Source organism: Aulostomus chinensis, chromosome 10, assembly GCF_037954235.1.
Source record: "Aulostomus chinensis isolate RoL2024-O1b breed Wild chromosome 10, RoL_Achi_v1.0, whole genome shotgun sequence".
In the NCBI taxonomy this organism is placed as follows: Eukaryota; Metazoa; Chordata; class Actinopteri; order Syngnathiformes; family Aulostomidae; genus Aulostomus; species Aulostomus chinensis.
In genome coordinates, this window is record NC_141329.1 from 12,866,235 (window position 1) to 12,892,673 (window position 26,439).

Here is a 26,439-nt window from a genome sequence, read left to right on the forward strand (position 1 = left end):
AAACCACGTCCACCAGCACTTGCGGGGTAATCCCAAGGCATTCCCAGGCAAACTGAGAGATATAATCCCTCCAGTGTGTCCTGGGTCAGCATTGAGGCCTCCACCTGTTGGGGCATGCCTGGAACATCTCTCTAGGGAGGCGTCCAGGAGGCATCCTCACCAGATGCCCAAACCACCTCAACTGACTCCTCTCGACATGGAGGAGCAGCAGCTCTACTCTGAGTTCCTCCTGAATGATTGAGTTTCTCACCCTATCTCTTAGGGAGAGCCCAGCCGCCCTGCAGAGGAAACTAATTTAGCCGCTTGTATTCGCGATCTTGTTCTTCTGGTCATTACCCAAAGTTCATGACCATAGGTACCCTCACTTGTGAACAAGACCTCGAGATACTTAAACTCCTCCACCTGAGGCAGGACCTCCCCCGACCTGGAGTGGGCAGGCCATCCTTTTCTCATCCCAGCCATTTCACATTCAGCTGCAAACTGTCCCAGCAAGAGATGGAGGTTGTGCCTTGATGGAGCTAAGAGGACCACATCATCCGCAAAAAGCAGGGACGACATCCTCCCACCACCAAACTCGACCCCCTCCACCACTTGGCTGTGCCTCGAAATTGTGTCCATCAAGGTTATGAACAGAACTGGTGACAAAGGGCAGCCTTGGCAGAGTCCAACCCTCACTGGGAACAAGTCTGACTTGCTGCCGGCAACGAGGACCGGACTCTCACTCCTCTGGTAGAAAGACTGAACGGGCCTTTGTAAGGGGCCATCCACCCCATACTACCGGAGTGCCCCCACAGAGTGCCCCCCCCCCCCCAGGGTGCTCCTGGGAACACGGTCATAAGCCTCCTCCAATCCACAAAACACATGTGGACTGGTTGGGCAAACTCCCATGCCCCCTCCAGCACCCTATTGATGGTGAAGAGCTGATCAACGGTTCTACGGCTGGGACACACTGCTCCTCCTCAATCTGACGTTCAACAATCACCCTGACCCTCCTCTCCAGGACCCTGGTGTAGACCTTTCCAGGGAGGCTGAGTGTGATCCCCTGATAGCTGGAACACATCCTCTGGTCCCCTTTCTTAAAGATGGGGACCACCACCCCGGTCTGACACTCCAAAGGCATGTCCATGTGTTGTTGCAGAGACGTGTCAAACAAGACAGCCCCACAACATCCAGAGCCTTGAGATACCCAGGGTGGATCTTATCCACCCCCGGATGCTCCTCCATGGAATACGTGTCGGTGGGATTGAGGATTTCCCCAAGTATTTCTTCCACCACCCAATTATCTCCCCAGTTGATGTCAGCAGCCTCCCGTCCCCACTGTAAACAGTGTGGGAAAGTTGCTGCCTTCCCCCCGAGGCAACGGATGATTTGCCAGAACCTTTTCGGAGCCGACCGATAGTCATTATCCATGGCCTTACCAAACTCCTCCCACACCCGAGTTTTTGCCTTGGTGACCGCCATGGCTGCACACCGCTTCGCTTGCCGGTTCCGAAAATATAATATTGTTGAATCTATGCAACGAAGGATTAAGGCAGTTCTGAAGGCAAAAGGGGGTCCAACCCGGTACTAGCAAGGTGTACCTAAAAAAGTGGCCAGTGAGTGTATACATACATACACACAAACTTCTGCAAGGAAAACATAATACACACACAAAACACTCCACTATTATCCCAATTCCCAAGAGGAGCACCCCCCCCCCCCCATGACCCTGAATGACCTCTGCCCAGTGGTACTCTCCTTCCAACTGAAGAGGGCCATGGATAGGCTTGTCAAGTTGTGAGTCTTTGCTTGGCAGTCTCAAGTTCCTCAGGTATGGACACACACTTTGTTGTACTTACTTGGCATCCCTTTCTTCTTGAGACCTTTCTGTAGCTCTAAAACCAGATACACTTCCCTTCATTTTGACTAGATCTTGGTCTCCAGCCTCTTGCTCCTTGTGGCTCATGGGGTTCTTGTAGCCAAACTACTCTAGGATCGCTGTTGCTGACTTGTACATAAGCTCATTGGTTTCAGTTATGGTCCTTGTGGGGATTGTCTGTAGTACAGTGCAGGTTATATTCCATATTCCATCCATTCATTTTCTTCTGCTTATCCTGTTAAGGGTCCGGGGGGGGGGGGGGGGGGCGCAACACATATAGACAGACAACCATTCACACTCACTTTAGAGTATCCAATTAACATATCTTGCATATCTTTGGACTGTGGGAGGAAGTCGTAGTACCCAGAAAGATCCCATACCTGAACTGGGACTTGAACCTGGAACCTTCCTGTTGTGCGGCGACAGTGCTAACCACTGCACCACCATGCCGCATTGTTTAACTATATTGAAATTATTATTATTTTTTTAGATTAAAAGACCAGCAATAAAGACAAAAGTCAGGGAGAGAAAGCCTGCCAGCACATTTTGGTTTACAGAGGTGAGCTTTCTCAATCCTATGACTCTTATATTTTCAGATGAAAGTGAGGATAACAGAATCTAATTTTTTAAAAAAGGATTTGGGCAGGAACACTGGGAGACACTTGAAGTGGTATAGCAACTGGGGAAGGGATATAATTTGAATTGTGTTAATCTGCTGATCAGTGAGATAGGAAACGATCACCAAAACTGAGTATTTACCAGCAATTTGGCCACAAGAGGTGGGTAGTTAGCTTAAAAAAGAGAAGAAAATTCTCCAGTTATTTGAGTCACTAGATAGGTGAATGGTTGATTTGAACTTTTGAATGGTATATGTTGAATCATACGTAGGTCCTTAAATCCCACAGGCATCAACTCACTTTTGGTCCAGTTGATCCTGTGACCAGGAAAGGTTCCAAACATGTTTATTTCATCTAGAATCACAGGAAGACTAAATTGGGGTCTGGTGATAAATAACAGAACGACATGCAAAGAGAAATTTTATTAGTTATGTCTGAGACACTATGGTCATGAATATTAAGATCTGTATGGATGAATTCAGGAAGGGGCTCAACAGCCAGCCCGAAGGCTGCTGGGATAGGCTCCAGCCCTCTCGCAACCCTTAACAGGATAAACGGTAGAAAATGAATGGATGGATAGATGAATGGTATTAATGCTTTTACTTAAGTAAAGGATCTGAGTACTTTTTCCATTACAACAGGTCAGTGATCAGTGTCTTGTCTTTCTGTCAAACCAATGACAGCAGACTGTCTGTGAACAGCATGATGTTACACTCTGCTGTGTTTCACACACTGAGACTTTATTCGTGCGCACACTCAGGTGTAGTTTGTGACCAATTTTGGCTTTTTTATTTTTTTAATCAGTCCGAGAAGACAAAATAATCTGTGATTGACAAAAGATCAGTCTGCTCTCCTTTCCTCTCTCACCTGTTCGTTCTGCTCTGAGAAGTTCTGACAGTTTCTGACAGAGAGACAGACTCTCCTGTTTAATGTAGAGGCCTCGGTATATGCCATAATAAATTGGATCAAAACTTACGTTTATCAACAATCTGGTTTTGAATAATTCATCCATCCATCCATCCATCCATCTATTTTCTACCGCTTAGCCTGTGAAGGGTCAAGGGGGAGCTGGAGCCTAACCCAGCAGCCTTCAGGCACTGACAGTGATCAGTAGCTTAGCAGGGTATTGCAGACCAAACCTCTCACCCAGTTTATCTTTCAGCAGCTCTCTTGCTCTGTTAAACATGACACGCTGTCTCACAGCTGTTGGGGGGTAGTTGGTGAATATCAGGATCCTCTGTCCATGCAAAGTTATCTGCTGCAATTTGGCTGCTCTCTGGAGTATTCCCTCAGGCTCGTGGGTGTAGTGCATTCTAAGAATGAAAGGGCGAAGTGGTTTGTTGTCACCTGGATTGGTCCAGAGCTCTCTGTGGCATCTGTGGGATACCCCTCCAGAGACAAGGCATCTTTTAAAAGTTGCGCAACAAATTCTGGGCTTCTTACTGGTTCCTACATCCTTTACATATAGAATCCACAGGTTTTGACTCCTGCTATGCCCCTCAAGATCCATGCAGTTATTGGAAAGTTGATCCACCACTTTAAGTGCCCTACTTCTTTTTCCAGCTTTGTGATTGTGTCAGCAGCATCACAGGTGGTGTGTTCCAAATCTGTTTGCTTGTTAGCATGCTCAATAGCAGTGGCTTTAACAGCGGAGATGGCAGCATTGGTTTTGCACTTAAAAGTTGTCAGTTTGCCCTTGATGGAGATCGAGAGTTGGTCAATCCTTGGATGTCCACTAACTCAGTCTTGAGTGAGCGTGGTTCAGGGCGGAGGGAGGCAAGAGCCTCCAATACTGCCGATTCTCCTGGGTCACGGCCGTCTCCACCTGAGGCCTCTCCCTCATAGCTGTCTGGGGTGGCTGGTGGGCCCACTTCAATATTCTTACGAGGTCGGTTCGACACGGTTAGAGCTCACCATAGTTTGAAATAGTCGACTTAACAGGTTTTTATATGTCTTGCATTTGTTATTGACCCGAATATCTTGCTTCAGATACATTTTCATAAACTTTGGCTGTGGGAGCACTGTGACTTAAGCCTCACTCACGCATGGCCAAACTGGAAGTCCTCATGTGTATCTTTGTGATGATGATCATGCAGCCAGATGCCGGGCAACTGCCTGTTCTTTGCAGTAGAGAGGCTACTCTGCTGGTTCTGTAGCTTAATCAGACGCCCTTGATTTTTTTCATTTACATACCTTTTTAGGAAATAGAAATGCATGCTATGGAGAATCTATCAAGACATAGCTGTGTTATGATTGCATCAAAAGAATATAGAACACAAACAAGATCAATAAAGGGTCTCAGAGCTGGTTACAAATAGTTTATTGTTGAAATTATTTGGATTATTATACTTAGTGAGAATAGTCAAGAAGAAGAATCCTTGAAGAAAAGCCAAGAAATTGCTTGGTTCTCATTTAAACAAGACACCATCCCTCCATGGATGCACGTACAACGGACATATTCAATATGCACTGTCAGTGTCTATCATTAATCTCATTCTTGTTTCATATCACCATTATTAACGCAGCAGCAACCATTTTTCACAGTTATCGTTTGCCAGAATCATTTCACCCAAAGCAAAAACAGAAGCCATAACAGATAATTCAAACATACACATCAGTCAAAAAAAAACCCAACCTTCATACATCAATCAAAAAACATGCACATTCTTGACCACGGTGGAATACAGCGTGACCAGGCAGACGACCTGCCTGTGTCCGCCAATTCTCTCGTTTTTTTTTGTTTTTTTTTACTAAGATACACTGGTTAAAAACAGTAGCACAGTATTCACAAGTACTGAGTGAGCTCCTTTAAATGTCACACCCTCTGGTAGTCTTATGAAGTTTGAAATGCATAGAGAAAGTGGTGATTCTCATCATTACTAAGTTTAAAACATTACTAAGATTCCAACTTGTAAACTGCATAAGTACACTGTCACCCGGGCATTGTAGAGAATTGTGCTTTTATTTACCATCAGAGTTTATGATGTTATTGTGGATAAAAGTTCCTAATGATTTAATTACAAAAACAGTAATACAAAGCATTGGCTTTGTGACTGAAGGTGTGTTCAGACTGTATTCAGAAGCAAATTATCATCCTTGATTATTTCCCTGCTGGAGTGGTGTCACAGTTCATACACGTCCAAAGTGAGATGTGAGTGAAAGTATAGTGACTGTGTCGATGTTTTTTTGTACCTGATGTAGAAATATGAATTACTGCAAACCAGGTGGCTACACTCTTATAGTTTCTAATGCAAATCTTCATGCAAGATGCCTTTATGGAAAACTTTGATTTACAACTAGTATTGTATTCTTGCAACATGAGTATGGGAACAGTTTTAAAATTCCTTTATAAGGCTGCATCCACCTGTAGATCACAAAAGGGGGCCCGGCATCTCACCATACGCCAAATTATGAACAGCTCTCGGCTAAAACGGAACAGGCATTGGACCTCATGCAAGAGCCACATTCATTAACAGATTCATTCTTTCATCGCTTGTGTCGGCCATTTATGAAAATTTACAACCTTCATCAATGGTTTCATAATTAGGATGTATGAACTAAATCTATGAGTGGGGCAGACTTGTTGTTCCAGTCGCACACAACCAATCTGCTGCTATTTAAAGCCCTAAACCTTGGATTGTGTACCATTCATGACTTTGAAGACATTTTGAATTTTAATACAGAAGTTACATAGAAGTTACACTCAGTTCATGTCCTCTTGGTCCCTCATGTTGCAGTCATTGATCTCCTTGCTATGGTGAGACATTTTTGGCATTCAATATAGTGTCAGATAATTTCTTTCATATTTATTGAGTGCACTCAGCGAGCTGTAAAGTGATGGTGCACACACAGCGATCAAAGCACTAGTCATTTTCTAATTCTTAGCTTTCCCATGGCCTCAATTTCATTTGCTTTCACTATTAAATAATGTTGTTTAATGTCTCTGTTGATCTGTTTCCTGAGAGCAGGATCTCAATTTCAAAGTGAGGAAAGTTCTTATCTTCCATAACAATGTCATGAATTTATCTACATACCAGACAGCTGGCCTATGTTATTTTTGAGGGAGTTAATTATGCTAACTTGCTATTCTTGGGAATGTGTATTCATTCACCACAAGGGATTTATCATGTTTACCAAGTTCAGTAAAAAAAAGCATTTCCTGATGACACAAGTGAATCTGATGTGGCAAAGTTGTTCCGCTCCACCTCACGCAAAACATACAAAAAAAAAATTTAAAGATTAGAACACAAACATGTTCTTGCATGAAGCCCATTGTCAAACAGAACCGTCCTCTTCCACTAAGTCTAAATATGGTAACCAGCATGGACAGACATATCGGCAAATACTCTTCATTTGGACTGGCTCGGAGCATGTCCAGTACATTCTACTTGTTGAAAGTTTTCTTTGTATTGAGCGAAAGAGAATGCCACAACCTGATTCTCACAATTAAATCAGATGAAAAATAAGGGGCCATGCAGGGTTGCTTTACCTAAATCAAAGGGTAAGATGTTACCATATGGATGCTTCATGATAACGCCAACTTTTTGCCACCTGTGTCGCAAAACATCTTTGCATTGCATTGCATGTGTGTGTGTGTGTGTGTGTGTGTGTGTGTATGTGTGTCTGCTGGTAGTGTTTCAGCTACGCAGATGCATCTCTGCCTGTAAGGAGTTGCTTACCCTTTGCTTACCCTGTCAGTCTGAAGACGCCGTGACGCTAACCTGTTGAGTAATGTTTGTAAGAAAGATGAATATCTATAACCTCACCAGAGCCTTCTGTCACATGAGTTTGTTTGTTTTGTTTTGTTTTTTGGTAAAATCTTCATTTTGAGGCGACGAGCAATAAATCAGGCACCTTTGACAAACCATGGAAATGAGCATTAAAATTTGAGGCATCATCCACGAACACCATGAAATATATGTGTTATATCGTAGTGCATTTACTTATGGTTGTCATAAAAAAGATATGAAGAAAAGAATTGGATCATTCTGCTGGTAAAAATGAAAAATACAATAATTACTGTTGAACAGTATACCTTTAAAAACAGTTGGTGTCCCAAAACAATCAGCACAGGAATACATTACTAATGCACTAACGAAAATCCAGGAAGATATTGAAGCTGCTGTCTGACACTTTCAGACCAACATCGTAGTTGTTTAAAAGACCAAAACTACATTTTTTTTGGTGCCTTAACTTTCAGATGCATATTGCCCAAACAATACAGGCACCCTGAGGCGTACATAAGAGCATTTTACATACTAAGATACAATACATGGTTAGGGCTCATCAATTTAGGTTTTATGATTTAGAAGCCATCATTTATCATGAAGTCATATCTAATAATATTACAGATGCCAAAGCTCCAAAAATAAATTAATAAATGTGAAATTCAAACGATAGAAGTAGAAAAACATAGGTTCCTATATGTTGTACTGTTCATTTAATCCTACTTTATGAAAGTATTTCCACACAGTGTACAAGTTAATTCTCATAATATGGAAGGACTGAATATCACTAGTTTTGATATTGGGTTAAGATGTAGATAGTTCTTTCCTTACAAAAAATAAGTTTCTTCTATTGTGTCTGTGAAAAAAATCAAATAATAGCGCACGCTTATCCTTGGCTTGTACTGAAAAGTCTATTTGGCTTACACATATTATTTGGATGTAGATAGTAAACTATTATAAAGTATACTATATATAACATGTCTATATAAACTATGAATAGAGACCTCAACAGAATTGCATAGTGAAGTGGAGCTTATCGGGAATTCAAAGAAGCTGAGACAGGTCATGCTTGTCATTTTTTTTAACAGCTGTTATCTCTAGATTACAAGTTAATAATTAGATTATCTCAAGATAACTAGGCTTGTTCAGACAAATTACATTCTATCTAAACACTGATTTCATTGTTCTTTTCTCATCCTTGCATTGTGCAATCAATCATACTAATTGTACTTTAATATACTTTGATGAAAACTATATTTTATCAGAAATATTACATCAAGTTACTAATTTTAACGCTAGTTTTCTAGGATTAAACACATTAAATGACCATAAACACAGTCTGAAATTGGTTTTGGGATGTTCTGCAGTTGTTACACTGTTAGTACCTCTGCATTTCTTGTTTTAATCCATGTGTTAGTTCAATTTAAACGTCATAGTCACACAATAGAATTCTAAATTTCAAAGAAAAACACATTTGTGTTTGGTGGGATGTAAAATTTGTTTCAAATGCTGTAGTTTGTTGTTGGACTAAGTTAAATTAAATATGAATGGGGCAAGGGGACTTTTATTCCTTGTTTTACTTCTCACGTTTAGTTCCTGAGCTTCTGTAGTACCTAAAAAATTTTTTTGAGTAAAATGGGATAATGAGAGTTAATATTGCAAAAGTATTTTTATGCTCCTGTGTTTTGAAGCAAATGCAACATGAAATCAAACTGGCTTGATTAAAAACTGACTGCAGCTGTAGATAAGTGGTATCACAAAGGTGGTTATCAACAATAAACTGATTCCAGTTTTTACCAAACTAACTCATATTGTGGCACTCAGTGATTAATGGCTACAAATTTATCTTAGGAACAAACCATGACCCAAAAATGATCTAAGAAAATTCAATCCCAAATAGTGGCAAAAAGCAACACAGTTGCTGCACCTAAAACCAGAAAGAAAAGAAGGCAAAGCACTGCAGAGTATGTGAATGTGTTAATTAGCTGTGTTAGAATATGTTAATTACTCAACAGTGTTACTGCCTATTTATTAAGGCAGTAGATCTGACTATTAAGCCAACTGTCTCTTCCATTAAAAGAACCAGTTTAGATGGATTACTGTATGTGTGTTAATTCACTGGCAACCCTGGCAGTGTTCTAAGGTTTTGGGAGTGAGTTAGGAGTAAATATAAAAAGATATTTAAAACCAATATTCCGCTTACTTGCATATCTTATAAGGTCAACTTGACAAGTACAAGACTTAAGTGCTTTACTTAGTCTCTGTATCTGGCTTAAATCACTGTACAAATGCATAGAACATGGAAATGACTTTAAAAATAATGTCAACCAACAGGAAATAAGGGAGTCCAGGAAGACTGGAGAGGAGAGGGGTGAGGGGTACCTGCACAGGTCCACAGGATTTTCCAGAAATATACATTTTCTAAGAGAACCGATTGATGGGTAGGTATTAATACATGAGTCTTATCGCAATTCAAAAACAATTAGTCTCCCAAAAAGTGTAGTTTTGCTGTGAAGTAAAACACAATAGGCATCTTGAGCTCAAAAACACATTTTCCACAGGTGCACTACTTCCTTTTGACTCCAGAATACAGAAAGAGTGAGCCCCATATATTAAGCTTTAAGTTACAAGCCACCCTCTCACCCAGCTGCGAGCAACAGTAAATCTGTCCAAACATGTCAGTTTACGATCTCTGAAGTGCTTTGTCCGGTATAATCCATGTCTTTTTTAAGCCAGCTGTTTGCTCAGTAATTAACACTAACTAACTAACCCTAGAACACGTTGAAATTAGTAACACTACCACTAACATAGGGTATATTTAACCCGATATAGACATTGTATGCCAAATTGAAGTACTCTTCTTTAATTTCCATCCATCCATCCATTTTCTTCCACTTATCCTGTTAAGGGTTGCGGGGGGGCTGGAGCCTATCCCAGCATCCTTGTGGCGAAAGGTGGGGTTCACCCTGGACAGGTCACCAATCCATCGCAGGGTCAACACATAGAGACAGACAACCATTCACACTCACAGTCACACCTACAGTCAATTTAGAGTATCAATCAGCCTCGTCCCCTCTTGATGTCTTTGGACTGTGGGAGGAAGCTGGAGTACCAGAGAGAACCCACACAGGAACAGGGAGAACATGGAGACTCCACACAGAAAGATCCTGTGCACAAACCAGGGTTTGAACCTGGAACCTTCTTGCTGTGAGGCAACAGTGCTGACCACTGCACCACCGTGCTGCCCTCTTCTTTAATTTCCCAATATGCAATGTCACATAAAATAAAAAAGGACCATGGGTGACCCTATAAAAGGACATGACAAGAATCATGTGGGGGAAAATCACCCAACGTTAGTGTTCTAGGGTTAAATAAACAAATTATCACTCTTCCAGTTCTACACTCGTTCATGTTACTGTTAATTTGTGTTCACTTTATTTATTCAGTTGAACCAACTCACTCCATATTCATTTGCAGTCATTCACAGTTAATGATCACGTGGTTTTAGCTCAAATCAAGGTTTTTTTGGATTCCTGAAAATAAGGACCACGAAGGTGTAGATTATACTGGAGGAGACACGTGAGAGTTTACTAACAAACAGTTTTGAACAGTTTTGCTGTTGTTAGCTTCAGTGACCATCAGTCTCAATCTAAATTTACATGGCTGGCTCTTTCTCTTTTCTTTAGTCAAGAAGGAGTAATGCTTCAAAATAAAGTCTTTGTGCGACCGATTTGTGAGAACTTGAATCGTTAATACACTTTTTGTCAAACTAGCACTTTAAGATGAGGTCTGCAGGTTAGGTTAAGAGCATAAATTGGAAAAAGGAACCACCTTTGTGATACTGGAAATGTCAGATCAAAGTTATTCTTTTAACCTGCACATTCTGATTTGTGATGCTGACCCTGGATCCCATTCATTGAAAGCAATTTGTGACATTAATTTTATCTTCTTCACCCTTCATATTGAATGCACCCTGACCTTTGACAATTGGTGTGAATCACAAACAGTCCAAAATGAACTGAATTCAACTTCATTTTCTACAAACAAAGTTTGAGGATAGTGAGGTTTTAAAATTTTGGTGACTCTAGTAATTCATTAGAGTTCCCCTTCTGAGATCTTGTTCTATGGTGAGCTGTGGTGATGGATTGTAAATACCGTGTGCTGAGCGACATTGTAGACCTGGAAATCCTCCAAGTTCTACTACTTCTGAGAAAAGCTAGGTCCTTTTATGATCAAATCAGTCTAAACCAAAATTGATGAGCCTTAGGTTTTATTTATGGCACCCTTTAAGTAATAAATAATAAATAACACAGTTATTGTAGTCACTGTTTCTTTTTTCTCTTTTTTTTTTTTTTAGTGTTTTTTTCACTTTAATCCCCTCACACTCACTGTTGTCTGCTGTGGTTGTGTTTCCAGTGTTGGCTGAGGCTTTGGCACAGTAGAGATTACAGTTTGATCAATGGCACTGCACGAGGGAAAAAAGAAGAAAAAAGAGGGAGAGGGGATTTTAAGGGAAACAGAGTCACAGCGTTTCTCCCTTCACTTGTTCATTGTTATTGAGTCCGGGTGAGGGTTTGCTCTTCATACCTTCAGTACCTCCCCGGGATGTCTCCTGGAAGAAGAGGTGTGGCATCCACACAGACATGATGATCCGTTTATACTCCCTACGGAAGTTCTGGTTCAGCAGGCCATAGATGATGGCATTAAGGCAACTGTTGAAGTAAGCCATGAAGTAGCTGACCACAAAGAGCCACTCTGGGATGCGAGGTGCTACTGCTTCAGGGTTGATGGCAACAGCGAGCCCAATGAAGTTGAGTGGTGCCCAGCAGATTGCAAACAATACAAACACCACAAACATAGTGACAAAGTTCCTCAAGTCACTTGGCTTGATGCGAGGGCGTACCTCCGATTTCACTTTGCGCCTCACTTGAATGACCAGGATCCAGATGCGTAAGTAGCAGAAGGTGACCACAGCGATGGGCACGAAGAAATGGATGACCACCACTGTGATGGTGTAAGACGTACTGACCGTCTGTGCAAATGTGCATGAGTAGACGCGGGGGTCGTATTGCAGCGAGCCAACAAAGAAATTGGGCACAATGGCAAGGACCGTCAGGAGCCAGATGAGTGCGACCAGCAGCAGAGTGTTACGGTAGCTGTACAGTTTGTCATAGCTGAAGCTGTGGCAGATGTAACAGTAGCGGTTGATAGCGATGCCTGTGATGTTGAAGATGGAGCCGATGACGCTCAAACCCATCAGGAAGCCACTTACCTGAGAGAGGCAATCAGACACAGAGAAAGAAATGCCAATTACATGTTATTAATAATGAAGGACACAGTGACTGCAGGGGCTGTGATCCCATTATTAGTTTTTGTTGTCATTTTCTCACCATGCAACTTGCAAATTCATGTGTGCCATCTCACATTGTCCCTTCTTTCTATGGATGATTAGCTGGTTTCCAGGAGGTTGTGTGAGGTTTGAAATCTATTTATGAAGTTCTAGTTCTGTGGTCATACATGCTGTGCCCTTATTATTCTTGTCATGACTATTAAATGCACATATCATCCACTGTGTCACATCAGTTGAGGATCCTGTGTTGCTCTTGGAGATTTTCCCATTTTTTAATCTTTGTGTTTTCATTATCCAAACTAAGCCAAAGGCAGGAGAGAGTAATGCGCTGTACATGTGATAAATTTGCTCATTTGGACTGTATACTTTTTTTTTTTGACTCAAGCTGAAGCACAGCATAAAAATAAAATTTAAAGTTTTTTGCAAATACTTTAAAAGGAAGACATGGCTCACCTTGCACTGGGTCTCCCCCAGTGACCAGCCGTCATGGAAGAGAGCATACAACACCAGAGGGTAGGGGTAGAATGCAACCACCAGGTCAGCAAAGGCAAGGCTCACCACAAAAACATTTCCTGCAGGGGCAGAGAGAACGTTGGGAGTCATTTTGAATGTGCGTAACTGAAACTGTACCAAAGTGGAGAGAGGCAGCTCTGTGTAAATATGCATGGGCACACCTCAGTCCTGGCAGGCCTCCAAACGGTGTCAACCAATCAATCACACTAATACAGACAGTCACCTCGAAAACACTGCCTTCATCACCGTGTAATGTATCATTTCCCTTTGGAGTATTGTGGTCTGTTACTTGTGTCATCTGAACTCACTGCGTTTATCAATCAAGACAGAGATGAGGTTCCCTGAATGTACAATTGGACTAAAAATCATGAACATGGTTATATTTGAATATAAGTAACATTTAAATGATAAGAATCACGACCATTGGCACATACACTCGATACCACATAAGTACTTGAGGTTCTGATGTGTCACTTCTATAAATACATAAGTTCAAGCCCTCACCAAATGAGTTTCCACCACACTCATTAAGACTGTTGCACCAGGGTAATCATTGCATTCATGTATATGGGTTCATTCAATGTGGATAAATAATTTGATGGTCTGCCAAAACAGCAACAGCGGAGGAGGCCACGTTGGTACACCTACAACTGGTTAGTCCAGACTTGAATGCAGCTAAATAATTCCATCAAGGTCTTACATTCTTTTTAAATGTTATTGCACCAAACTGATAAAATTGTGACAACTAAAGTCACTTCGTGGAGGTGTCACTATGCTCAACACAATCAGTCGAAACATGGAGTAGCCTACAGCGGAGCCCATGACACAACACTCCACATTAGCTTTAAGGGATATTTATGGCAAAATAGAATGAATTAGTTCTTTATTAAACCGCTGGCCTTGGATGCACACTGGGAGTGTGAAGTGAGGATGTGGTGCTTTGAATTTCAGCATTTGCCATCTGGCGTCAGGCTTGGAGTGCCCCCTATTAGGAAGTAGGAGTTAGGAAGAACTTTTGAGTCATCAAAAGTTATCCATTACATGGTTCTTATAATGTTATAACTGTGTTGATAAAGTATTTTCAAGCATTTGGTTATCAATTGTCTGTATTGCTATTTATAAATAGAATGATTGATGAATTCCAGGTCACTGTGACATCCCTTTTGCTCATAAACTTGATAGTTGCACATAAATTGAGACCATTAGGTTGCTATTTATTTCAATGAGTGTAACTGTTCAAAATGCGTACGTTTAAATCTCAAGCTGTTACAGAAGCCCTGCCACCACCTAATGTTTCAGCATTGCAGTGCAACCCAGCCAAACCAGAGCAGAACTATAAACCAAGCTTTACCAATTAGTAAAGCTGAATAATTACAGGAGTAAAGTGTGAAGTTTCCTTGTCAATGTGCCAGAGAGCAGAACCCAATTAAAACCAGATTAAAAAAAAGAAGCTAGTACTTCAGCCAACCAATTATGTGAAATTTGAGCTTTTTTTCAGCTTTGCTTCAAATATAACAACAAAACTCATCACTTATTCCTAATAAGTGACCGTCAGACCTTTGAATATCAAAGGGATGTGTGCAGACATTACACGCAAAGTAAGAGGAAACACCAAAAAGTGCTAACTGCACTGCAGAGGAGAGACAACATGTGAAAAAGGCCAGTATCTAACTTAAAGTGGAGGGTAGATAAAAAGCAACATCCTACTACTTAATTCTGTAGTTAGATATTTGTAAAGATATACACATTAAGAGTCAAACTTTCAGGATTAATAAAGGAACATTAACTGTAGTTAGGTAGACAACAAGCTTCTCATGATGGTGTCAGTGTGCAGGTGTCAGACAACTGTGAACTGCAAGGGTGAAAAGAGAAAACCTTCAGTAACTTCACTCTTCTACAGTGTATCTATCAAAAGTCACTTCACACTTCAATAGTCTCCTGCTGCTTTGGAAAATGTCCTTCTACTAAATCAGATTAATCACCAAAGCTGCTGGTTTTACTATAAGAAATATAACACTTGCTTTGGGGACTTTGTGTGTGTGTGTGTGTGTGTGTGGGGGGGGGGGGGGTGGGGGGGCTCTCCAGTGTCACCAAAATCACTTCACACAATAGATGATCTTCCTCTGTCTTTTGACCAGTCACATGACTATCTTGATGTATGTGATACCCTTTTGTTCAAGACAGATGCATCATGCAGTATGTCGTGCCTCCAGACTTGCACCAGTTTGCTCAAACCATCATATGAGTTGGACACATTCAGTGTCAGAGTGCCATGGTTGGTTTACTGTCATCTTCCCTCTATAAACCAGAGGAGAGCCGGCAAAGACCCCTTGATATTCAATTTCCTCTTCATCAAGTGGAGCATATTGTCAGGGGTTGGGCATTGATTTCTATTGCGTTTCAGGTCATGCGTCAGAGAGACAGAGAAATATGTAATACATGAGTGTGGGTCTATTGCATTAGGTTGCCTGATTGAATGCATCTCTCAGGCTCTCAGACGTGTGTTAGAGGGGAGCCACTTCTAACCCTGGGTAAGAGCTGATAAAATATCCCAGCACTGAAGTGATGGATCCACATTATGAACACAAATGGAAAATAAAATGACAGGTAGATTTCCTTTTGTCTTTTGTGTATTTTTTTTTTTGTGGTCATTCCAGTGTGACGTAGATAGCTTCCTTAAGTCCTCTTTCAAACCACCTGTCTTCTCTGGCCAAGATGTGTATGTCGCTGTCCTCAAAGGAATGTCTCTTCTCCTTCAAGTGTATGTGCACAGCAGAGTCTTGACCTGAGGTGTTGGCTGACATAAATGTAAACAACACGTAGGTTAAAATAAAATCTGAAGAAATAGATAGAAACTCATCCGCGAAAGCTTCTATCTATCTATCTACCTATCTATCTATCTATCTATCTATCTATCTATCTAATAACCTTCACAAACCATCCTCAGGATCTCTGATGACTAAAATCACATAAGACTGGTCAATCATTTACTAATTTCCTAACTGTGTTGGGCTATTTGTGAAGTGTGTATCACATGTCAATCTCCAGGGCGAAATGGCTCAGAGGTAAGGTGGCCATCTAGCAGCTGCTAGTGTAATCCTTACTCCCCATGTCAAAATATCCTTGAGCAAGATACTGAGCCCCTTATTGTCCTGCAGCAGACTGGCTATCCATCTAGATCAGTGGTAGGGAACCATGTGCCATGGAGGGCCGTGTGTATGCAGGTTTTCCTTCCAACCAAACACTTTAACAGCTGATTCCACTGATTAACACACCTTCAGCCACAGAAGAGTGTTAATCAGTGGAATCAGCTGTTAAAGTGTTTGGTTGGAAGGACAACCTGCATACACACGGCCCTCCATGGCACATGGTTCCCTACCACTGATCTACAGTGTGCCCTGCCTCTCGTCCATTGTTAGCTGGGAAAGGCTCCAGCCCCCTGAGGCGACTTTCTCCCTTTTAACCACTAGATAGCGCCTGACCCTACACACTGGTCCTTCAACTGGGCAAGCTGTCTTGAGTGGCAAATCAGTTCTCCCTGACTTGGGCTTACATGTTGTGTCAAAGTGTTCCCCAGAGTAAGTTTAAATGTGAAGAGTAAACTTAAATCCAGTCAGGTCCTCAGGTCATTCACGTGCTTTGTTAAGAGAGAATTGATTAGTTTGGAATCAGTGACAAATGAGCTTAGTGTTATCATAGGTTTGTCAGCGTTGAAGCCTGTCTTCTCTTCTACACACAAACACTGTTATGTCTTAGGCTGCAGAGGTTCAGCAGCACCGCTTCTAAATTTACCTAACTTATGACTGCCCCTCCTCCCCCAGAGGCAAACTCCTCATCATTCAATGGCATTGACAAACTACATATTCTCCCTGAAATGCAACAAAATACAGCAAAATGTCGAGGGAGAGCAAGGGTAATCTCTCATCTCTAATCTTTTTTCATATGTCAGGGATGTTCCTGACTCAGCAGTCTGACCACAGCAGTCCTTATATTTTGTCGCAACCTGAGAGGAGAGCTGGGTGCAGGGGGGTGTAGTGGTGGGTACTGGCATCCGTCATTGATGAAAACACCATGCTAACAAAGACGGACTGGATGAAATGAACTTGGAGGTCACTGCACATGGCTGGACAAAGAAGCAGAAATTTCTCACATGTCCACATTCCTTCCTCTTTGCTATTTCAGATTCCTCAGGCAAATTCAGCCCTCCCACAACCAATCCATGAGAGGATCTCAGCTCAGCAGTGGGAGGGAAGACTCCTTGTCAGACTCTTCACTTCTGCATTCTGTGTTGTTGAAATATTTTGAAAGACCCTAGATATCTGGAATACTGTCTATGTTGTGGTGAGTTGTGCTACAGCCATCTCAACTATGACATTTCCCTCCCCCTTCAGGTGCTCCTGAAACACATCATGGGAGACATACCTACCAGACCTTGTTGACAAAGCTACACAAGCGGAATCAGCACATGACAGCTATGGCCTCCTATTTGGGGAGACATCAGTGTGATACAGAGAGGAGGAGTCACCTGACTACAATTTCTGTTTTCAGATGTAGAAATACAACATCTAGGCCAAGATTTAGTAGAATATCCTCTCAAATATTACGATTTTGGGTTTGGACTTTTGAAAGCTTTCTTAGACAATACATCCCTTTGTCGAAACCAGTACCTCAGTGAAATACTTCTTAATATCTTAATGCATTATTTTATTAAATTGAGACCAGACCAATAGAGAGTAATTTCCTGTAGGACCTTTTAGCGGTCAACATAAAATCCATGATTTATAAAATGTAGTTATAAATCTCATGATTTGATCAAATTACAACTAGCCTGTCAACAATTAACATGGATTTACTATCACAATGCATTTTGATGCTTTGTATCATCAATTTTATATATAACTGCACACAACTAATTTTTCCCTCAATGAATACAAATAGTCAGAAACCCCCCCCCCTTTTTTTTAATATTTCTGGGTCGTGCTTCTATAGACAATGTCAATATAATTGTCTGAATATTAACTGAAAAATAGTAAACTAACGTAAATAAACGTTTGAGGTCTATCTTAGCTTATATTTTTTGCAAAAGAGATTGCCTTAGTTGCAAATAACAAAAAAGACAAAAAGGTGCTAGCCAGGCTGCTGTGACGTCAAGACAGAGAGAGAGAAAGAGAGAGAGAGAGAGAGAGAGAGAGAGAGAGAGAGAGAGAGAGAGAGCGAGAGATTGTGGGCAGAGCTTGAGAACAGGTGCATAACATGTGTAACAGGATCCAGGTGAGTGGTCCAGTGAGGGGTCCAAAGTTCCGCTAACCTTTAAATAATCTTCTACGATGCAGTGTCAAGAATATGTAGGGAATCACCTTGTTCACAAGACAAAAGAGGTGGTAAGAGGGGACGAGGCTGATTGATACTCTAAATTGACTGTAGGTGTGACTGTGAGTGTGAATGGTTGTCTGTCTCTATGTGTTGGCCCTGCGATGGACTGGTGACCCGTCCAGGGTGAACCCCGCCTCTCACCCAAAAGCTGCTGGGATAGGCTCCAGCCCCCCGCGATGCTTAACAGAATAAGAGGAAGACAATGAATGGATGGATGGATGGAGTTTCAGGGACACAGCAGCTTTGAACATGACATAGACTGTGATTAATAGAGATTTCTTTGACCTCAAGTGACAAATATACTGATTGCTCATCCTGACAGTTGATGTCTCTGTCTTCAAAATCTATGAAGCATGTTAAAAGCAGCAGTCTCTGTCCTCTAAGATGAAATTTGATGTACTCAGCCACAAGAGCAAAGGTCATTTAATAGATGGAAGAAAATAGACTTGAAGTTAAAACTAGGAGGAGTAAAAGTACTATTCTACTCTGTTTCAATGATGCTGATTTTCACCAAACTTGGTGGAGCAGTGTCAAACAGGCCAAGGAAGAATCTATTTCATCTTGTAGTCTTGTAGTCTTGTATCTTTTTAGTCTTTGCATTCCCGGTGGCAGCAAGAAATGTCATGTTTCAATTTCATGTGACACACATATCCATCTAAAATGATTGGTTATGGATGATTTTCTTCAACTTTATTAATTATAATCCACATAAAACAATCCAAAAATGCATACTATGATTCACAACACTATCCACAAATATGTATTTTATTATTTGTGTTACACAGTGACAAAATGATATAAGTTGATATTATTATTATTATTATTATTGTTGTTATTATTATGATTGGTAGTCGTTGTAGTAGTACAAGACTAATATTTTAAAGGTGGTGTGGATTCTACAAGTATGATGGTTTATTGAACAGGCTGATATAAGACTGCTTTTTGGGCTTTAATTTTTTTAAGACCTGAAAGAATGACGCATTCACACCTTGTTAGGTAGCAACATTGAAAAGTTTTGGCCAGTTTTGGAACTTCGTATTGGCAGGACGGGTTGGGAGGAGACTTTAATTGCTCCGGAAAAATGAGAAATATAAGTCCTGAGCCATTTTGGGCAACACAGTTCTCCAACTAAGGTAAATGAGGACAAATAGATGATGGTAACATGATGACTGAGGACAAAGTGATTCTGTTGAATTAACATCAAATAAAGAAGAGGCTAATTTCAGCCATGAAAGAGTGATAAACACACAGTGAATGAGCAAACAAGCACAACATCCAGAAATGTTTCCTATGGAAGAACACTCACAGTTCCAGTTTACAACTCCACACTGACTGCTCTAATTTCTTGTTCACAACTCCACACTGACTGCTCTAATTTCTTGTTCTATGTCTTTATGTCTGCAGATATATAAAGAACTGTGGCCTCAGGACATCAACCAGCAGCTTGTTGCATAGTTGTAAGGAACAGGCATACATCCTGACATGCTGCATCATCATACACACTCTCTCTTGTATGATGATAATTTCTGTCCCTGTATCCAATGGTCCATCCATCTCACCTGCGTTACAAAAGCCTTTTCCTCAAAGTTAGATTTTCAACTTGCTTTTCAACTGACACATGAACAGTGACAGTAGTCTCCAACTGACAAACCAAAATTAGCACAAATTGTGATCATATTCAGCCTCTATTTAATAGAAGACATTTGGACTATTTCAGTCCCGAGTGTCATACAGTATTTGTTTACCCTGAATGAACATTATTAGAATCAGTGTCTTTTCCAGGTTGACTGAGTATGAACAAGGGATTTCTACTCACATCTTGTACTCAAAACACAGTTTTTTTTAAACTCTTCCCTCACAGTTTTACTTTTATCTGTATTTTCACAGAAAGAGGAAGGCTTGAGAGCAGCGGGACAAAGAGCAACCATATATCAAGAAACCATCTAATGCCCTCATGTTCTTCCGAAGGGAGCAGAGGCTGACAGTCCTCGTTGAGAAGAACCCGAAGAATCCTGCTCAGGTCAATGCTGTTTTGGGACAGAGGGGAAGTGTATGTACTCACTCTGTAAAAGACTGTAAAGGACTGCACATCCAAATTCTTTTCCAAACTCCTTTCCTGCACTGCTCCCTCAGAAGGGAGGAGTTTTACCACACCTGCCTTCCTGGGAGGCAGGCCCAACCTGTAACCACTCCCACCTCATCTACTGAGATGCTCTGCAGCTGCTCTGAGGCAGAGCCTTAGTGTGCTGGAGTGTGTCCCAGAAGAAGCACTTAGTTGCTGCTTCTTGAGCTGTCCTCCAGTGATTCATCAGCTTTTCCTTACCCCAGTCCAGTGTGCGTCTCCAAGTCAACGTGAGTTGCTTCCTTTTATTCTCATTTAGTTGTCTTAGAGTTTGAAACTACACCCCTTTGCTTTGTTACCTCAGGCCATGTGGGGGCCTGTTAGCCTTTGTTACCTCAGGCCACGTGGGGTCCTAGTAGCTTTTTTGTTAGCTCAAGCCGGTTAGCCTTTTGTTAGATCTCCTCATGTGAGTCTCCTTCTTTTAGGCACTGGACTGGGTAGTTATTTTATTTGTACTTATTATGTTGATTAAGACAGTTTATCACTTTTATTAGTTTATTTAATTTGGAGATTATTGATTTCAGTTAACTCTTAAATCCCTTTTTTTTGCCTACAGCACACACAATTCCCACAACTCCCTTCAATCACCTATCCAGGAAATACCAATAAAATACTTCATATCAACCTGGAAACCCTGTCTCCGTCTCTCCCTCCATACCTCGTCTCCTGACTGAGACTCTGGCTGCTCGCCCACACACTCCCTCCACCACAACCAGTATCCCTACAGTTTCTTCACACTCATTCAGTGTTATGCTAACATGTACACTTTGCTTAGGCATTGATTTTTACAATATGACACAAATTCACTCTTACAGTTTGCAGAACTCATCAGTGTAGATCTGTGTGTGATGATGCATCTGTTTATGTTCATACACCTGCATATGTAGTTGTGTGTGTGTGTGTTTACTAATTGAGTGTTGCATATCCACAAAGGAAGGCCAAGCAGGCACAATAATGCCAGCTAATTGAAGAGTAGCACTGATGTCACTTTGAGAAGCACCCCAATCGGTTGACCAGTTTCAATTATGGGAATCTAATCCAAAGAATTTTTGCATTGCATTTTCATGCAGTATTTGATCTTTCTCCTCAGAGATTTGGTGCTTTTCTCCTCCTGGAACGGTCACCTTATCGTGGTGGAGGAGTTTGAGTGCCCTAATGACCCAAGGAGCTATGCTGTCAGGGTCATTTTGCCCCTGGTAGGGTCATCCAAGGCAGACTGGTCCTAGGCGAAGGGCCAGACAAAGAACGGTTCAACAGACCCTTCATGGAAGAAAAAACAATGAGTCTGTGTGCCCAGCCTGGAGGGGCACCAGGCTGGGCACACAGGGTTTATCCCAGTGGATAAAAGGGTTACCTCCCTATGCCTTCAGGTCAGGGAATGGGTCCTGACTGTTGTCTGCGCTTATGCGCTGAACAGTAGTTCAGAATACCCACCTTTCTTGGAGTCCTTGGGAAGGGTGCTGGATAGTGGCCTGACAGGGGACTCCATTGTCCTACTGGGGGACTTCAATGCTCATGTGGGCAATGACAGCGTGACCTGCAGGGGCATGATTGGGAGGAACGGCAGGCCCAACCTGAACCCAAATGGTGTGCAGTTATTGGACTACTGTGCAAGTTGCAGTTTTTCCATAACTAGCTCCATGTTCGAACATAAGCATACCCACTGGTGCACACAGCACCCAGACATCCTAGGTCGTAGGTCTATGATCGATTTTATAGTCATATCATCTGACCTGCGACCACATGTTCTGGACACTCTGGTGAAGAGAGGAGCTGAACTGTGAACTGATCACCATCTGGTAGTGAGTTGGATCAGGTGGCAGGGGAAGACGCCGCGCAGACCTGGCAGGCCCAAACGAGTAGTGAGGGTTTGCTGGGAACACCTGGCGGAAGAACCTGTCAGAATGATCTCCTCCAGCAGAGCTTTGACCACATCCTGGGGGCAGTAGTGGACATTGAGTCCGAATGTGCCATGTTCCGCTCTGCCATTGTCGAGGCGGCTGTTGTGAGCGGTGGCCATGGGGCTGCTTGGGCCAGTCACAGCGGTAATTCCAAAACCCGCTGCTAGACACCAGAGGTGAGGGGAGCTGTCAGGCTGAGGAAGGAGGCTCACAGGGCCTGTGGGTCTCCAGAGGCAACCGACCAGGACTGGCAGGCCAAGCAGTGTGCAGCCATGGCAGTTGCCAAGGAGGAGTTCAGTGAGGCCATGGAGAATGACTGGCTCAGAAAAGATTCTGGCAAACCATCCATCGCCTCAGGGGGGGAGGCGGAAACTTTGCAGTGGGGACAGGAGGCTGCTGACATCAACTGGGGAAATAATTGTGCGGTCGAAGGAATATTTTGAGGAACTCCTCAATCCCACCAACATGTATTCCATGGAGGAAACAAAGTTTGGGGGATACTTGGGGAGTGGGGGGGGGGGGTTGTCCAATGTCTGGGGCAGAAGTCGCTGAGGCAGTTAAGCAACTCTGCAATGGCAGAGGTCCTGGGGGTGGATGAAATCCACCCTGGGTATCTCAAGGCTCTGGATGGTGTGGGGCTGTCTTGTTTGACACGTCTCTGCAACATTGTATGGACATCGGGGGCAGTGCCTTCGGAGTTGCAGACCGGGGTGGTGGTCCCCATCTTTAAGAAAGGGGACCAGAGGGTGTGTTCCAACTAGCAGGAGATCACACTCCTCAGCCTCTGTGGAAAGGTCTACGCCAGGGTACTGGAGAGGAGGGTCAAGGCGCTAGTCAAACCTCAGATTGAGGAGGAGCTGTGTGATTTTCCTCCCTGCTGTGGAACCGTGGATCAGCTCTTCACCCTTGCTAGAGTGCTGGAGGGGGCATGGGAGTTTGCCCAACCAGTCCACATGTGTTTTGTGGATCTGGAGAAGGCTTATGACCGTGTTCCCAGGAGCACCCTGTGGGGGGTACTCTGGGAGTATGGGGTGGATGGCCCCTTCCAAAGGGCCATTCACTCTTTTTACCGGAGGAGTGAGAGTCTGGTCTGCGTTGCCGGCAGTAAGTCGGACTTATTTCTGGAGAGGGTTGGACTCCACCAAGGCTGCCGTTTGTCACCGGTTCTGTTCATAACCATTATGGACAGAATTTCTAGGCACAGCCGGGTGGTGGAGGGGGTTGATTTTGGTGGTGGGAGGATGTCGTCTCTCCTTTTTGCAGATGATGTGATCCTCTTAGCTCCATCAGGCCAAGACCTCCATCTCTTGCTGGGAAAGTCTGCAGCTGAATGTGAAACAGCTAGGAAGAGAGAAAAGGATGGCCTGCCCACTCCAGGGCAAAGAAATTCCGGTAACAGGCGCTATGATTGTCATGGGTGGCCATGAATGGGCAGTCCAATATATGAGAGGTTCCAGCTGATTTGGGACAGATGACAACACCACAAATGATGATCCTGTTATTATTACAACATATTTCTGAACCATTTCTTAAATGGAATAAATGTAAAATAATGTGTGTAATATTTGTGGTTCTGATGATAGACAACAATCCTACAGAAAAATGTCAGCATCATTATTGTTTGAAAAAGTATTAATGACATGAATTCGATGAAATAGTGTTGAGGTTTGCTAACATTTTAAGGTTTTTATGGGGCTTCTATTTCAGAGTATCAATGACTTTGAAGAGCTTGAAAATGCTTGACAAAAGTTGGAATTCCCCACTGACTTTGAATCAGGGAATTTTCACAATTTTATGAAAGGTATTGAAGAGAAAAGCAGGCAAGCTCATGTCCAGAATTTCCTGAATTGGAATTTCTATGCTGAACAATGTTAAGGAAGAAGATGAATGAGTGAAAACTTTGTCGAGGAACAAAGTCAATTGAGGTCTTTACAGCTAACTACAACTCCAGGATGATAACAGAGGGAAAAGACAGGAAAAGAAATGAGCAACACAACATGTTCATGCTTGCAACTCTCGGGTTCGCATGATGCTAACTGTAAACTATTATGTCTCAGGTGTTTGTGAGTAGATGTAGCACTCTAAATATCTTCCCCTCTAAAATATTCGAGTTGAAGTGGGTATTTCCTCTGTGGGGAGGCACCTCCTGACTTGGACCCACAGAACAGAGAATTGTCTTGGCAAACATGGCACAGTCCCTTTTTAGGTGACTGGGACATCTCTGCTGGAGAATGACACACAACACACGCAGAGCCATCCCTCTCAGTGCCCAGACCATGACCTACCAGTTTTTTCAATACTGATGAATACCAAAATAAATTGAGTTCCATAAACAGTTTACACACAGATTTGTTGTGCTCACATTCATAATTGAGGTACCACTATTCATCAACAAATATCCCCTTTGCATGTATCTGAGCGGATCTAGACTTGCTTATAGACTTGTTCATTCGAGCATTAGGTTTTTATAATACTGTATGTCCTATTGGCCACTAGGTTTAATATCTCATTTAGGTTATGCTAGGTTGATGCATCCCACGACCCTTAACAGGATATGCGGTAGAAAATGGATGGATGGATAGATAGATAGGTTGATGCACTGCGCTGGGAACTGTTGTACATGAACCAGCCAACACATTAGAAGATAGGGCAAATTATTGCATTCAAAACTTCCCCCCACATACTGTATACAGTATTGTAATCCAATAGGTAAAATTTGCACTGCTACTACTTTGAAAGAACAGTGATTCACCATCTTATCTCGGAGGAGTTGTCCTCTTTCATAAATAGTTATCCATTACTCTGTCGTTGAGTCATAACGCTCTTCAGTCCAAGTTTAACTTTCATTGCAGCCAGTGAAACATAAGCTTCATTATATGATTAAGATCTATAGTGAAAGTAGGGCTTGTATCACTTTGCAATGCAGCGCTGACAGAAAGCAGACATGATAATGCAGTGCAGTCACAGTACTGCGAATCACTCTGTCTGTGGGATTTGGCAGGATATCCTTGTGAAAATGGCTGTCAACTGGCAGGCTATGACACAGACAGTATGAGTCTCTGAGCAATTTCCAGGAGAGACTGGCTCAAGTCAAGTTCAAGAGAAGTTCATCGTCCGCCATTCCCTCAGTGCGTCCAATCCATATCAAACATGCATGATACTTTGAGCAGTCTGTCACCACTGAGTCAGTATATACTCGCTTCTTTCAAATTTTATTCTATTGTGTATAGTTTTGATAGTTGTGCACAACTTTTTTTGTCACTGGCTTGAAGCTCAGCGCAGTGAGTAGAATTGCACATAGTTACATCATTGAGGAAAGTGATATTCTCAGTTTAGAAACTGATTTCTGAGCTGTGACCCATAATTTTGCAAAAAAACAAAACAAAAAAAGATTCAGTTATTTTAAAATCTAACAATGGCATCTAAGAGTGATAGTTTATCTGTGAGTTATAGATATTTTTGATATTTCTCATTTATTATTTTTTAGGTTTATGGGGAGAGGAGAGACCAGGGTCAGCAAAATGTTTTTGCATATTTCTGCCTAAATCAAAAAATTGAATACTAGAATAGTTAATTTGCTATGTTATAAGTTTCAGTATGTTGATAACATGGTTGCTTTATGAAATACTCGCTGCATAAATATCATTCAGTATCATTTCACTGTCACACTCAAACTGTCAATATACTGAATGAAAAGTTGATAATTTCTTCTTTTAACTACTTCTTACTCAATACAACATGATAAAAGGGGTAGTTTCAGTTTGTAATGCAAAGATGTAGGGATAGAATATAACCACTGTTTATTAAATAATGAAAGACTGATTAAAGATATTGCAGTGCCTCAAAAAAAATCACCCAAACCAGAACTCAGAATGGTTTCTGCTGCAGATAACCACTTCATTTTCTTTTTAAAAGAAAATCATTTCAAAACCAACTGAGCTCTCACATAGTTTCCTTTATCCAAGATAATTATTTAAA

The 26,439-nt window shown here is 41.9% G+C and overlaps 1 protein-coding gene across 1 annotated transcript in view; it reads right to left on the bottom strand.

Annotated features, from left to right (window-relative positions):
* Nucleotides 1-4,805: 4,805 nt before the first annotated feature.
* LOC147254455 (melatonin receptor type 1B-B-like) overlaps nucleotides 4,806-26,439 on the bottom strand; it is a 76,517-nt gene continuing 54,883 nt past the window's right edge. The window contains exons 2-3 of the mRNA XM_086216105.1: nucleotides 13,006-13,124; nucleotides 4,806-12,474 (exon numbers count right to left, since the gene is read on the bottom strand). Coding sequence (XP_086072231.1) covers nucleotides 11,725-12,474; nucleotides 13,006-13,124 — 869 coding nt within the window. The 3' untranslated portion in view covers nucleotides 4,806-11,724. The remainder of the gene's footprint in view (nucleotides 12,475-13,005; nucleotides 13,125-26,439) is intronic.